This window comes from Uloborus diversus, chromosome 10 (assembly GCF_026930045.1).
Source record: "Uloborus diversus isolate 005 chromosome 10, Udiv.v.3.1, whole genome shotgun sequence".
Taxonomy (NCBI): domain Eukaryota; kingdom Metazoa; phylum Arthropoda; class Arachnida; order Araneae; family Uloboridae; genus Uloborus; species Uloborus diversus.
Window position 1 is genome coordinate 26,471,588 of NC_072740.1, and position 16,172 is coordinate 26,487,759.

Consider the following 16,172-nt stretch of genomic DNA (forward strand, 5'->3'; position numbering starts at 1 on the left):
CACACAGTAATAGTCAAAACATCGCTTTGTTAATGTACAAATCGCCACTCCGCATTTTTTTAATTCTAAATATGAAGTTGGTGAAACATAATTTCACATAAGCAGGCTGTTTATGGGTCATTTCACGATATTTTTGACATTTATGTAGAATCCGTAACGTGACCTTTTTTTGCCATAACTTTTTTATTTACTGTTTGATTAGCAAATTATTTTAATTTAAGTTGGTGTGTTGGTAGGAAAAGCTCAAAATAAAATAATATGCTAGTCAAACAGTAAATTAAAAAGTTATGTCAAAAATAGTCATGTTACAGACTCTACATAAATGTCAAAAATATCGTGAAATGACCCATATCTAAAGTTTGAAAATGAAAGGAGAGATAGAAGTTTCTGACAACTAAAGAAACGTAAAGATTTTCGATATGCTTGAACCACTAAAAAATGTGTCGAATCAAATTACTGTAGGTACAGTCAACCTCGTTAATACGAACTCGACGGGGCCGGCAAAATATTTCGTGTTTACCGAATTTTGCGTAAACCGGTTTCCTTGTTAACCGGATTCTGTGTAATCAGACTTTTTTTTTCTGACTAAGAAAATAATGGGAACCAAAATACATTTAAAAAAAAATTTACACATAAAAATCTATATTTATAGTTTAATTAAGAGACTTACAGGTAGTTATCAAAATAATGAAAACACCTGTGAATAAAAGTGACATTTTTGAATGCGCTTCATAAGTAATAAAGAATAAAACTAGATTTTTTTTTTTATAAATAGCAATGTATATATTTTGGTAGTATATGGTGGCTTAACTGCAGTTCTGGAAGTCTTGGAATTTTTTAGAGCATGTAAAGTGTTGGACCTCTCAAATTTTTAAACAGGCCAATTAGTTGGAGCTCGTCTAGCTGGAGCAATTGTAACTGAAATATCTCAACTTTTTTGGCGTTTCTAGAGGTACAGTATCTAAAGTCATGATAGCATACACACAGCGCGGTAAGACAAACTTAGCAAAGCAAAATCGGGGACGAAAAGAGAAGCTCAGGAAAAGAAACCGACAAGTTTTCAAGATTGTAATGTCTAAAAAGTGAGCAACAGCAGCAAAAGTGACCACAGAACTCAATCACCATCTGGATCCACCAGTGTGAGTGATTACAGTTAGGAGGGCAACTTTTTAGACAGAACATTTACGGTAGAGTAGCGATTCCCCAAAAAATTTCCAAGTGGTTCCATTATTTCGATAACTACCTGTATATTAATTATTGAAATGGAATACATTTCATTACCTGTACATATACACAGATTTATAAAAAAAAAAATCTTTGATTGATTTTTCCTTCAATCTTTTGAAATAACATGTTTTCACAAAACCATCTTTCTCCTCTTAACAGTTCAACACCCGTGAGGCATTCTCTTGCTGCATTAGGAATTGTTGCATGGTTTGTAATGGCTGCCTCCGCTTCTTTTGCACTGGTTAAAGTTTCTGCTTCAGGATCAGCATTTCCATCGTCGTCCGTTTCAACTTCAACTCCCTTTTGGGATTCCATAACAATTTCTTCATCTGTTATTGCAGCCAACGTTCAGGCTTCATCATCTATCGCTATGTATTCTTCAAACAAGGCGGCAGAAAGGGTGTTTCTTTTTACAGCTTCTTCGATAACTGAAGAAGTAATTTCATCACCCGTCTCTTCTTTGATGTTTTCCTCAGATCCATCTAATCCTCCATGACGAAAGTAATTTTAAATTGTGGAACGCTTTACTCTGCCCCATACACTTTTCAAGTTCCACATGGCATCTAACAGATCGATGGAGAATTCTTGTTTGCTGTCAAAACAGTCGATGACTTTTTGGACCATTTCTCTTCGATAGTGCATCAGACATTTGATTATTCCTTGATCGCAAGGCTGGATTTTCGCTGTAGTGTTGGGGGTGAAAACCACACTTGGTTGCTTCGAGACCTTTAACCTCAACATGGGCAGAACAGTTGTCCAGAATCAGGCAAATTTTTTTTTCTCGATGAAATTTTTAATCAAGGTTTGTCAGCCACTTTGTGAAGATGTCACCATTCATCCAAGTTTTTTACTGTGATCATAATCTACAGGTTAAGTTTACTATCTTGAAGCAACAAGGTTTTCCCGATTTTCCTACAACAAGGACAGGATTTATCTCGCTGCCATCCATGTTGCAGCCCATCATAACTGCTATTCTCTCTTTGCTACATTTCCCTCACGAACACTTTTCCCCTTTAATGGCAAGAGTACGTGAAGGATGTGCCTTAAAAAAAGACCTGTTTCATCTGCACTGAAAATGTCTGGGGGTGAAAACTGTTCTTTAAGTGCTTGCCATTTTTCAGCGAATTTACTGCGCTCGGATCAACAGCTGCTTCCTCTCCACATATTTTTTTTGCATTCAATTCCATGGAGCTCTTTGAATCTAGAGAGTCAACCGTTGGAGCAGTCAAAGTCACTGACAGCAAGAGTGTCTCCAAAGAATTTCCCTTTCTCGTGTAAAATAGCGCCTGTTAGAACAATGTTTTGACTTCTTGCCTCTCTGATCCTCCATAAGAGGGCAACTTCCACTCCTTCATTTTTCCAGTTTGCATTTGCTTCCTTGCTGGTTCAAATTGGTTCACAGCATAAGCCACTTCAATCTTATTCCTATTCTTTAAAATCGTAGATAAAGTACTGGCTGGTATACCGTACTTGGCAGCAATCTTTCTCTTTTTTAGCATCAACTTCATTTAGAATCTTTTGCTTTGTTTCCAAGGATAAGGATTGCTGTTTGCGATTCATGGTTTTAAGAATTCTAAATCTTAATGCACAGAAGAGAGCTCCTATAGTGTTTTCAAAGCAAGTCCTTGTACCATGTTCTCCTTTAGCATTGATTTAACAGGAACAAAATGAATGCTTAGTGCATGCGCCATGCTAAACGAATGAAATGCAACAGACGCTCAACGTCATTCTTCTTTTGCTGGGGGCTGTATCGTTTCCCCTCTGGGACTTCTACTAGGGGGTGATGGTTTGATGCGCAGAAACTGACTGTGCAAGGCTAGGCACTCGCCTACGTTCAAGTGCTGACCTTTCAACCTTCGAAAGCCACGTAAAAGAATGGGGATTTTCTTTCTTTTTTTTTCAAGAACTCGAAATTTTCTTCGTCCTGTGTGGGATTTCTTCAAATTCATCTTCGTGTTAAATGATTGATTTAACATTTCTTTGTAGCTTTATTTGACAGTGAATGGCATTTATTTCCCGTTAAGCGAAATTTCACGTTATGGGAGTTAGTGTTAATGGAGTTCGACTGTATCAGTACAGTATTATTGTAGTGCTGCATTTTATTATTGCTACATACTATATGTACCATACTGTTTCATTTTATACCATTCTCTCCCATTGATTTTGTGCATCCTAACAGTATTTTTATTCAGTAACACAGTTTTTTTAAAAATACAATAAAATTTCTGTTCTCTATGTTTAAATTCGGTAATATGAGGTTAAGAAATGGGTTAAAACAGTTTGAGGGGTGTTTTCAAATGTCTAAAATGGTTATTATGTTCTTAAAAAATCGTACAGATATGCACATTGGTCTGCTTTTTTACTTATTTTATATCTCATCAAAAAATTTAATGATCAGTTGCATTTTCTACAATAAGTTTCATTAAACACTTCTCAACACCACAGATTTTTTTTGGAAGTGTTGAATTGATAAACTTTTTTCTAATGATAAATCATCTTTATTTTAAAACAGCAATAAGCTTTCACCATTAGTACACACAATTATTTTTTAAAAATCAAAAGAAAAATAAATGATTGAATATTCATGAGACAATTAATGCAGATTAAAGTTAACAAAATATGTGTTAAATGATATGTGGGAAGATAAAAATGCTACTTCTTGAGCTTTGGAAGTAGCACTTTTATTGGACTGGGTTTTGGAAGGATAAGTCATATGTTACTTATATGCGAAGTTACATATCAATATTTGCTCGGAGGGGGGGGGGACTCTTCTTTTTCTTCATTACATTGCATGAAACAGTTCCAAAAAGAAAAGAACCCTGTTATACTAATACCATATATTTCCAAAAAAAGTAAGAAAAAAATCGACAGCTTTAAGTTAGCATATCTTTTCATTCTAAATTCAAAATTAGACAGTAAGTAAAAGTATGTTTTTGTATTTCTTTAATAAATTATTTTTTTTTATTTTGTTTCTATGTAGAATGACTGTTTAGCAAAAAAAATGTTTAATACAGGAACTTTATTATAGCATGTATTGCACATTCTACTCTTAGAAAACAATTGTCTGCAAAAATTTAGAAGTATATTTGAAAATATAAATAGTAAACAAGTGCGAATATGAAATGAATCTTTTGATAAAATTAATTTAGTATAATTTTTGTTAAATAATTATAAAATATATCTTTGCTTTTTTTGCTCTAAGTTTTTATTATTATTATTTCGAAACATGTGTAACATGAAATGAAATGGATGTATAAAAAGCAAACACTTCAAATATTGTTATTATAATTATTGAGATTTAAGAGAAAAACAATTTAAAAGTATGTGGGGTAGGTTGGTCCAGTCCAACGTGCCCCACAAAGATTGGACCAACCTACCTCACTTTCTTGGTCTGAAAAAGTGCTGTCATATTTTTTTTCCTTTTGACAAAAAATGAAAAAATTACCAAATATTATGAACTAAAGGAACTTACTTTAAGAAAGGAGTTCGATTTTTTTCCCACAATCTTGATGAAAAAGAATAAAATAAGGAAATTTAGTTTTCTGAAAATTGCTCAGGACTAACTGAAATAATTTTCTGGAATAAAATTTGTTCAATATAACTGTACTATGTGATTTCATTATAGGATTTGTAGGACCATGCTATTTGTTGGTCATAAAATGAAATAAAAAATATTAATAGTATTAAAATAATTAAGACCGGTCCAACGTACCCCATCTCCCCCTCCCTTTTCCACAACTCGAAATTTCAATCTATGAGATTAGCCTTGAAATGCAGATGACTGTATATGCAGATAACAAGGATAATGAAATCTATTAGCTAATGCTTAGTGGGCAAAGTTTGTATGAAACGGAAACACTTCTGTTATCATACATTTCTATAACACTGTCACATTTATTGTTAGTCACATTTATTGTTACACGCTGCTAGCTGGCCAGGGCATTCAAAATCGTCTTCTTCTATAACATTTACAGTTTTGCTTCCATATTAGGTGGATATTGGCACAATAATCTCATTGACATCTAAAATGTTCACCCACAGGGTATTCTCTGCTGCCAGAAAACACAAGCAAGTTACTAAATTGGCAGTTATCGCTTATTCTTTTTTTCTAAGCCATGCTCAATTCAATGCGAATATAAGGGAAATGTGAAAATTTCGATACCAAACAAACTAATGGCATCAAACAGAACGTATGGCGTCAAAATAATGTCTGACGTCAGCTCGTATTTTTCAGAGTCTTACAAATCTGATTGATGCAAGTTTTACTCACGTAAGGAAGTTGCACCAGTCAAATTCATTTGAAACCTCGTTTTTTTTTTTTTTTGGAATTTTATTTAAAAGTAGTTTCCAGAAATTGCTACAAACTACTTTTTTATTTATATCGAATTACTCCCTACTCTACTTTTTTTTAAAAGTAGTGCGCTACACTACAAACTACTAAAAAATGTAGCTGCTACAGTAGCGGAGCAGTACTTCCAACCACTGCTCCGCTTATGCTTCACAGGTTTTTGATTTTTTCCCAATTTTCCTTCTAAAAGTAGGGGGTTCAACTTATATAAGAGATGGACAACGAATATGTATGGTAACTTTTTTTTTGTATTAACTTTTTAACAGAACCCTGAAGCAGACCAATGTGCCCCAAATGCGGGATACGTTGGTCTGCATTACGGAAAAACTTCTATAACAATTTTAGTGATAAATATCATTTAATCTCAGTGACAATACCATAACTCCTTTTATTCTTGATCAAACTACATTATTAAGGCTTCATTTTAAAACTTTTTTTTTTTGCTTTCCGCAAAAATAGATAAAATTTGCATAATTTCGATGTTTTGTCAAAAAAAACCTTGTTTTTATTCAGCTTTTTACTATGTATTGCTTCAATGAATAGCGTCTCAAAATAGAGACGCATTGGCTCAGTTGGTTAATAATGTGAAAGTCATAAGTTTGAATCCCCTTGGACCAGATATTATCTTTTTAATGAATTCTTCAGCAGAATTCTGATCACACCTCTTGCAGGATTCTGAGCTACATTTTTGTTGTTGTTATAATCAGGAAACGAGATTTTAATTTTAGCATGATAAATCACAGTTTAGCCGGAGGCGGATCAAGTCAAGTGGGGGCCCTAAGCTGTAAAAATTTTGGGGGTCTCAAGGGAATCCTCCAGGAAAATAGGAAGTTCCACTAAAATAAAAATTTGAGTATGAGCCAAAATTCAAAGCAATATCTTTACGCAATTTTCATTTAAGTACCTAATATGAAGCTGTTTCCCAAAAACATATAAAAAGTAGTTCATTAATAGCACTTTAAAAATAAATATCTAAAACACTGCTGCAATCAACTGAAACAGGGCTCAAGATCAATGGTCAATCAGGATCAATGGGTCTCATCAGGGGCGAACTGGCCCAGTAGGCTGGTTATGGATCCCCGACCTGTCCAACCAATGAGTGGGCCAACTCGAACTATTTGTTATTGATCTGTATACATTTAAATTCACATCTAACATTTTTTAAAGTGTATTAATCCTAAAAAAAATTTCCTTAAAAATTTTTCTGTGCTATGTGAAAAAAGCATTTGGGGTTAAATTTTATCTCCTTCCCAAGCAGGGGCCAAAGCAGATAATAGCCGAAATGCACATGTGAATGCTTTCCTCTCTTTAAGTTTTAGTGCCTCTCTTGTATTTTTGAACTCTGAGGTCATACCCCCCCCCCCATTAAGGAAACTGGAGGGTACCAGAGCATCAATAACAGATTTAAACAAATGAACTTATTTAATCCTGCCTCAATTTAGAAGTCATCTACTCAGAACCAGACGCTATTTTGTTTCATTTATTAAAGCTTTCTTTTAATGTTTTAACAATGTATGTTTTTTTTTTTTTTTTTTTTTTTTTCAAAATATTATGCGTATTGTTCTGATTTGTATCATGTTACCTTTAATAGTTGTGTTTTCATCAGATGGGCAATGGAGGAACAGACCACCCAGTAGAATTCCCAGTTTGTGGAAGTCATATTGTAAGTTACATGCAATCATGATTTTTTCAATGTGTAAATTTTTATGTTAACATTATTTCATTCATATTTTATGGAAACATGTAAAATTTAATTTGATACCGGCAAAAATTATTCCTATGTTTTCTATTGTGATAGAAGCTAAGCTTACTTTATCCTAAGGATGAATCAAAACCTATACTAAATCAGTCATTTGTGTTTTAACTGTGAGATAGCTAATGTTTGCTTATTTCATTGACTCATTGTGACAAAATACCTCAATTACCGTTGGAACTCGCTTCTTTAAACTTTATACATTTAAAAATTTTATCTTTAAAATTTATACTGTTATAATGAATAACAATAGAACGAAGCATCCCTTTTTTCAAAAGAAATTTGCAGCCCTGGTTTAATATCCTTCACATTGCTTGAATTCCATTACAATAAAATTCTGGTCATAAAGAGCAAAATGTGTGATTCCTTGTGAAGTTGGTTGTAATGGAATTTCATTGTACTTATTAAAATAAAGAACAAAGTGTTTAAAACACATAAAACATGAAACGTTTCTGATAAAATGAATTTTTTTCTTAAAGGTCATTTGTAATTGCAAAAATACTGAAGCTTGTGATTATTAATATTGTAATTTTAATACCAATAATCACAAGCTTAAGATTAGGATATGAATTTATTCGGCCCTCTGTATCCTCTAAAATTTGTATTATCTTTTATAATTGCATTCTAAAAATGTTATTCTTCCAAACCTTTTTTTTTATCCTGTAATCTTTTTATTTGTTTGACTTTTTTAGGGATGTACTTGGTAAACTTGTGTATGTATAAATGAAGAGTATTTTTGTTGTATGTTTGTAAATAGTAAAACTATATATGCAAACAGTTGTGGTGATGCTATATGCATTTATATACATCTTTATTCATGCATTTGTATTGGCCATTTAAAAGGAATTAAAATAATTTTCTTTGGGACCAATAAAAAATGAGGGTGGTATCTAAAAAGAGAATTGATAATGACCAATTTTTAACAAAATAAATAACGTTTAGTAAGAACATGTAACAACTGTTAAATATTAGTAAAGAACTTTCAAAAAATTTCAATCATTACTATTTAATGCACAAACCCTTTAAATTTGGAATACTTGAAGGAAAAAATAGTTTGTTCTAAAATTTAAACACATTTTCAGCTGTACAATATCTATTTAAGTACAAAAGCACTAGTTTCACTTAAGTTCTAAATTTTCTAACAGCTACCAAAATATCCAATTGAACATTCTTGTAAAATCTTAAGAGATGCTCAAATAACAAGCTTTCCTTTCATTTGTTTATTTGATTCGTATTAATGGGCAAAACCGCGTACATGTGCAAATAGCGACATGCCGATAATGTGTTGGTACAACCAACAGCTAACAATCAACTGGTAATATAATGTGCTCTTGCAGAGGCACATTTCTTCCCAGGATGCAACACTGCAACAGTTCAATGACGCAACTTGGGATTTTCCCATGACGCAACATGGCCGCCCGGGGTGAAATATAATATATTTCAGAATTTATACAATTCAGTTGAAAAATACACAAGATAACAAACACATGAATGGTTAAGATATTCATAAAACTGATAAAACATAAAAGTATGAAACACAGTATACATGAAGAATTTGTCGAATCAAATTGTATTATCTTGAATTGGCAATAAACATAATTTGGAAATGGGGCGTTGAAATACACCAATTGCAGTTTTAAGTTTACAAGTACGAATTATTTCATCTTTTCCTGGAATCACCTCAATAATTCGGGCAAGGAACCACTTGCAAGGTGGAATATTTTCTTCTTTTAATAGCACTAAAGCTCCTATTTTTATACTTTCTTTCTTAAACTGCCATTTACCTAGCTGCTGCAAATGATTTAGATAGTCCATGGACCACCGCTTTTAAATACTTTGGACGTATTTTGTAATACGTTGCCAATGTGATAATCTATTATCTGCAATACTTATAACATTAGGTTCAGAAATTGCACTAATAGGACGGTCGATCAAAAAGTGCCCAGGAGTTACGACCTCAAATTCATTTATGTCTTCTGAAAGGGGAAATAAAGGCCGTGAGTTGAGTATCACTTCAATTTGAATGACAAGAGTTTTAAAATCCTCTAATGTAATTTTACTGTTCCCTAATGCCTTATGGAGGTGATGTTTAAAGGATTTGACCCCAGCTTCCCATAAGCCTCCGAAGTTGGGAGAACGCGGGGGAATGAATTTCCAAGTTATAAATTCACTCGCTGAGAAATTTGTTAAGTCCTCGTTAGAAGAATTCAGCATTTTTTTGAATGAATTCAATTCTGAGCATGCTCCCTTAAAGTTGGTGGCATTGTCAGAAGTGATAGTTCGTATTTTACCTCTCCTGGCACAGAATCTTTTTGGAGCGGTGATAAATGCTGCAGCGGATAAATCTCTTACAATCTCCATATGCACGGCTTTGGTTGACATGCATACAAAGATTGCTACGTAGACCTTTGAGTAAACTCCTTTTCTTTGATTTTTGTATTTTATATAAAATGCTCCGCAAAAATCTACACCACAATGTAAGAGTGTTGAATTAGGTGTAACACGTTCAGAGGGCAGGTGTCCCATTAATTGATCCATTGATTCTGGTCTTTGCTTAAAACATGTAACACAAGTGTGTACTACCTTTCGAGCAATGCTTTTTTGCCTTGAGAGGCCAAAATTGCATCCGAACTTGGTGCACTAAACCTTGAGCCCCAATGTGCAAATATTTTTTATAAACATATTCAAAAATTAAGGCAGTAAGTTTGTAATCACTAGGCAAAATCAATTGATGCTTTGAATCAATCGGTAAATTCAAATTTTTTAGTCTACCCCCTACTCTAAGCATCGAGGTGTTATCCAAAAATGGATCTAATGATTTTAACTTAGAATTGGAAGGAACATTTTGCCCCTTTCTTAGAGCATCTATTTCACATGGGAACTTACCTTCCTGAGCTTCTTTAATGCGATATTTGGTAGCAAACTGCAACTCACTGGTTGTGAGATACTTACTGGTACCTTTGATTCCTCTGTGGAGAATATTGTTTCTAAACCTAAAAATATAACTACATATTCTAATTAGCTTACTAAAATTATTTGTTCGACTATACAATGTCTCAATAAATTCAGAACTGCTATAAAGAGAAAGAGAAATATTAATTTCAGAGTCTTTCTCAATGTCCCTATATTTCACTTTAGTCTCTGGCAAATAGTCTGTCTCAGGAACATCAATTGTCTCTTTGGGGACAGGAAGACTATCAGCTGCCAAAAATTTTGGTCCCTGGAACCACATAGAGTTCTCTAAAAGATGTCTAACACTAGCACCTCTGCTCAAAATGTCACACGGATTGTCCCTCATGGAACAGTGAAACCAAGAAGTTGAATCTGTTAGTGCTTTGATTTCCATAACACGGTTAGCAACAAATTGCTTCCATCGCTTTGTAGAGCCTTTAATCCAATAAAGTGCTATTTTAGAGTCTGTGCAGTAATATGCCGTAGACGTTATCTTCTTGTCGAGGATTTCTTTCACGTTAGTAGTTAATCTTGCACTTAGTAAGGCTCCAAGTAGTTCTAATCTTAGCACTGTCAGAACCTTTAAAGGTGCTACACGGCTCTTCAAAGTTATGAGATTCACATAAATTCCATCACCTGTTTTCACTCTTAAATAAACTGCAGCTCTGTATGCTTTCTTACTGGTATCGCAGAAGCTATGAATTTCTATTATGTCTTCCGTGCTGGTTCTATTGAGTACTAATCTTGGAATCTTCAGTTCCTCTAAAAGAGGTAATTCAGCATGCCATTGCCTCCATTCTTTTTCCATTTTCAGAGGTAGGTTTTCATCCCAAGAGATGTTTTCCTGCCAAAGCTCCTGAATCAAGCACATTACTCTTACTGTAAAAGGTGATATTAATCCCAAAGGGTCAAAAAGATCTTTCCTATTGTTTGCAGTATTGTGCGTTTAGTATCCTTACAGTCTAAATCAAAAAGACTTCTAATATCTATTTTCAAATAATCTTCATTTGGGTACCAAGGCATACTTAAGACTTTAGTCTGGTGAGTACCTAAATTATTGTTTGAAGTCAAAGGACAAGTATCGAACTTTTCAGTTTTCCAGTTCTCCATCAAGCCAGCATCGTTGCTGATCCATTTTCGAAGAGTCATCCCAGAGGCTTCCATAATATTTTTTGCACTACGAGAAATTTCAAGTGCTTCTTGAAGATCCTTACCACTGGAAATTAAGTCATCTACATAAAAACAATTACAGTCGAACCTTGATATCTCGAACCTCCTTATCTCGAAACCCTTGATATCTCGAAAAAATATTTTTCCCCTGCATTTTATATAAAAACCCCTATGTATTTTCCATAGTTATCTCAAAATTTATTTTTCAAAACCCTTGATATGTCAAAATTTTTGCACAGAAGCAAGTTTGAGTTATCTTTTTTCTTTGGCAATTTTTGTAGTAAAATCAGTTCCAGGGACTAGTTTTCATCTCTCTTCTTGGAAACTTTGTGATTAGGGGATTGAAGCAAGATAATAGGGGAGTGTTGGTATGAAAGGGGTGCTGTGTTTTCCCCAGAGTTTAGAATCTTTGTGCATTTCTCTCGAACATGTTGTCCATTTTGAGGAAAGGGGGTTGATTTTTCGCCAGTCACTTTTCAAGTGAAAACAGAAAATGCGTTCCTCATTTTCATCATTCTGCTTTTTTAACTCCTACAAAATGGCTGCTGAAAAGTTTTTGAATGTGGGGAGCTACTAGTTGAAGATAAGAATTTTTAGATAAAGAACCAAGTTGAAATTTTTGTTCATTTCAAAATCTCTTCCTTTGCACTTTCGACAATTATAAAATTTCAAATCTAGTAAAATATTGAAGACTACTTTATTAATCTTAATTCAAAGTGGTCTCATAGTACATATATAAATGCATATAGCGTACATGTGTGTAATTGTGAGAGTTTCTAGTGTATTTTTTTAAAAAACCTTGATAACTCAAAAACTCGATATCTCGAAATTTTTTCCCGTCCCGAGAGATTTGAGATATTGAGGTTGTACTGTATCTAAAAGGGAAATTGTTTGAAGACAGTCATTTTTATATTTTTCTAGATGATGTCTAATAGTTGCTGAGAGCAAAAACGGACTTGAACTTACTCCAAAATTAAGGCGCTTGAATTTTAATATTTTGAAATCCTTGAGAGATTTAAAATCTTCATTAAACCACAAGAAGCGAACAGCATCGCGATCCTTTTCTGCTAGCGAAATCTGCAGAAAGGCTTTTTCGATATCTGAAATAAAAGCTATCTTATGCAATCTAAACTGCACTAAAAGGTCGAATAGAAGTGGATTTATATTTGTGCCTGGCCACAAACAATCCTTTACTGACCGTTCATTACCCTCATGAGAACTTGCGTCAAAAACTATTCGAACGTTCGTTGTAAGTTTGTTTTCCTAACAGACTGCATGATGAGGCATATAATAAATAGCCTTGTGTGAATCGGGTTTATCCCCTTCTTCTTGTTCTATAATCCCTTGATTTAAATAATCTTTGATTATTTCAGAATATTGTTTATACAACTCTTCATTTCGATAAAATTTTCTCTGTAGCCCTTCTAAACGTTGTTTAGCAATATTAAAATTGTCCTTCAATTCTTTCCAATCTTTTTTCTAGGGTAATTCAACCTCATAACGGTCTTTTACGAACCTAACAGTTCTATCAAATATGTTCTGTGCTTGGTCTTCTTCCAATAATTTTGAATCCTCATGTTTGATTCCTATAGATTCTAGTTCCCAAAACTGTTATAAATGATCATTCAGCTCATCAAAGTCCCTAATTAGATGACACTGAGTATATCTAATGGACGGTTTTATTTCGTCCAGAACTCCAGTTGGAATCCATCCAAAAACTGTATCTTGCAATGTAAGTTTATCGTTAACTTCAAACGTAGAATGTTTTAAAATTTTATAAAAGAATTCAGCTCCAATTAAGGCATGAATTTTTCCTGGTTTGAAAAATGTAGGATCAGCAAACTCAATGAAAGAAGGAAATTTTATGTTTGAAACGTTTAATTGAGTTGATGGAATAACGTCTGTAATTTTAGGCACGATTAGAAAATCCATGTTCTCTTTGAATGTTTCATCAGAATTGGAAACAATAGTATTAATTTTGTTTCTTATGTTATGGATTGATCCATTTAATCCAATTATTGGAATATTAATTGAATTCCTCTTCAATCCTAACAGTTCAGCACATTCACTTATTAGAATATTTACGTTAGAACAGCTGTCCAAGACTGCACGGATGCGTATTCTTTGGCCTGAAGAATTTCTAATGAAGATAAAACATGTGCTTTATAACACGGATCTTTTTTCTGTCATTACATTACTAAGTGTTTGAAATGTTTCAGGCTGCTTTGCGTTTCCGAGATTTATTGCAGAAGATGACGCAACGGATATTGGTTCTGGGTTATCACCGAAATATTTACGCGAGTTCAAGGTCGGCGCCTCTAAAGGAGTTTCGGTTTGGCTTCTGTCTTCTTTTTTCTGTCTTTCGTGGAGAAGTGAATTATGTCGTTGAGCACAATAAAAGCAAGAAATTTTAGAATAGCATGATTTCACCGTATGATTTATATTTAAACAGTTAACGCATAATTTATTTTGTTTTACGAAAATGTATCTTTCCGATACATTCATTTTATGAAAATCATAACATTTATTCAAAGTATGAGAGTTCTTGCACAAAATACAAATCTTTGGTTTAGCTTTTTCATTCGAATGAAGTACGAAGGTTTTTGTTTTATTTGAATAAGTGTTGGACGGTTTGTTGAGTGCCTTGTTAGCAATATTTCTGTTCACACTTTCTAGTGTAGAACTTCTATTTTCCAGAAAGGAGATCAATTCCGCGAACTTCGGGAATTCTTTTTTCGTAGTCGTGTATTCAAACAATTTTCTTGTTTCCGTATCTCCTTTTTGCAGTATGATATTGATAAGAAAAGCATCTGACAGATCATTTTGCTCATAATTTAATACTTTTAATGCTCTTATATTTTTATGTATGCAATCGACAAATTTTCTTAATTCTTTGGCAGATTCATGTTGAATTTTTTCATAATTAATTATAGCTGCAATGTATGTATCCACCATTAATCGGTGATTTTCAAACCTTTCTGTTAGTGCTGTGAACAAAGAATAAAAGGAATCATCAGCACTTTCTAGTTGCTTTGCTTCGGCATTTAAAGATGCTCGTAAATAGTACAGCTTTTGTGTATCATTTAATTGATCATTGTTTATGATTAAATTGGTAAATTGTACCTTGAATGTTGACCATTCGTCATATTTACCGGAAAAAACAGGTTAAGGTATCTCAGGAAGCTTAGCTTTCATAATATTCAATTTTTTGACATCATTATTTTCAACATTTCTCTCTAACTGAGGTACTTCTTTAATAGATATGAGAAAGGCGTTTAGGCTTACCTCTATTTCTTCGAGGCGATCATCAATATCTTCCAATTCCTTGTTCAGAGTAGGCAAGTTCTCAATGTCCTGAACTTCATAATATGCCTCCCTGATTTCCGAAACTTTCGATTGAAGTTCTTGCAATTTTTGAATTTTCACTTCCAATAAGGTACTTGTAAAAGCCTTCGATTCGGAAATGTCTTTCACAAATGTTTCTAGCTTAGTTGCAGCACTTTTCAAAGTATCTTTCATGCGATTTAGTTTATCCATAGGTTGGCTCTGGAATTATGACGGACCACTATGTAAAATCATAAGAGATGCTCAAATAACAAGCTTTCTCTTCATTTGTTTATTTGATTGGTATTAATGGGCAAAAGCCGCTTACATGTGCAATTAGCGACATGCCGATAATGTGTTGGTACAACCAACAGCTAACAATCAACTGGTAATATAATGTGCTCTTGCAGAGGCACATTTCTTCCCATGATGCAACACTGCAACAGTTCAATTACGCAACTTGGGATTTTCCCGTGATGCAACAATTCTCAAAGATCACTTCACTAATAATGCACCATGCTAATTTTTCTACCCTAACTTGGATGAATGCATACATACTTGCCTTATCAATTGAAGGACTCGGGGCAAGAACGTGATAAGCCACACTTTTGAAAAAATGAGTTTCTTGTATTAAATGGCTACTTTGATATTTGAAATAATGTCATTGTCACAATCCAACATGACAATGGATTATATCATTGTCAGAAAAGCATATTTGTTTTTAGTGTTGCAGAATATATAATGTGTATTATCTATAAAAAATATTTGTAGAATTTTTCAAAAGTAGGAAATTTGCCTACCGGAGAAAAACTCATGTGGCATATCACATTCTTGAAATGAAATGAAAGAAAGGGGAATTCAACCGAACCAAGCACTGTGACCAGAGGTCTATTGTACTAGTTCATAAACAGAGTCTTAAAACAGACCAGTAGCTGAAGCAAAATTCAGCAAACATCTAATAGGAATGTTATGAATCTCCCATGATTCAAGCAAATGAAGACCAAAGTGTTCAAACCTAACATGCTTCAGAATCACACAAGATGTGAGTAACAGTTTCCTCATGAAAGAGGCAACCCCTGAAAGTTGGATTCTTACTATTACCCATTAAAGCAAGGTGCTGCTTTAAGGTGCAATGACCAGTAAGAAGACCACAAACCTTCCTGAAGAAGCCCTTTGCATTTTCGGAATGTGATCCCCAGAGAGAACCAGGTGTGTCCTTTTTAGGAAGACCAGCTGGACACATTCAATGTCATCGTGAGATAACTTCTCCAAAAGGAAGGTTTCTCTCACAACAGTCATCTAAAACATATTCACTGCTTGAGCATAGGACTGTGGTTAACTTGCCCTTACTCGTTAAAAGATACAGCAGTTTGTGCAGGGGAAGGAGTTGAAACCTCC

The 16,172-nt window shown here is 33.8% G+C and overlaps 2 protein-coding genes across 2 annotated transcripts in view; one reads left to right on the plus strand and one right to left on the minus strand.

Annotated features, from left to right (window-relative positions):
- The window catches only part of LOC129231850 (myosin light chain 1-like), a 65,981-nt gene that overhangs the window by 48,886 nt on the left and 923 nt on the right, over positions 1 to 16,172 (minus strand). The gene's annotated exons all lie outside the window — the stretch shown is intronic.
- Positions 1 to 16,172, plus strand: part of LOC129231849 (N-chimaerin-like) — a 50,824-nt gene that overhangs the window by 3,668 nt on the left and 30,984 nt on the right. The window contains exon 2 of the mRNA XM_054866231.1: positions 7,167 to 7,238. Within this exon, the coding sequence (XP_054722206.1) occupies positions 7,167 to 7,238 (72 nt within the window). The remainder of the gene's footprint in view (positions 1 to 7,166; positions 7,239 to 16,172) is intronic.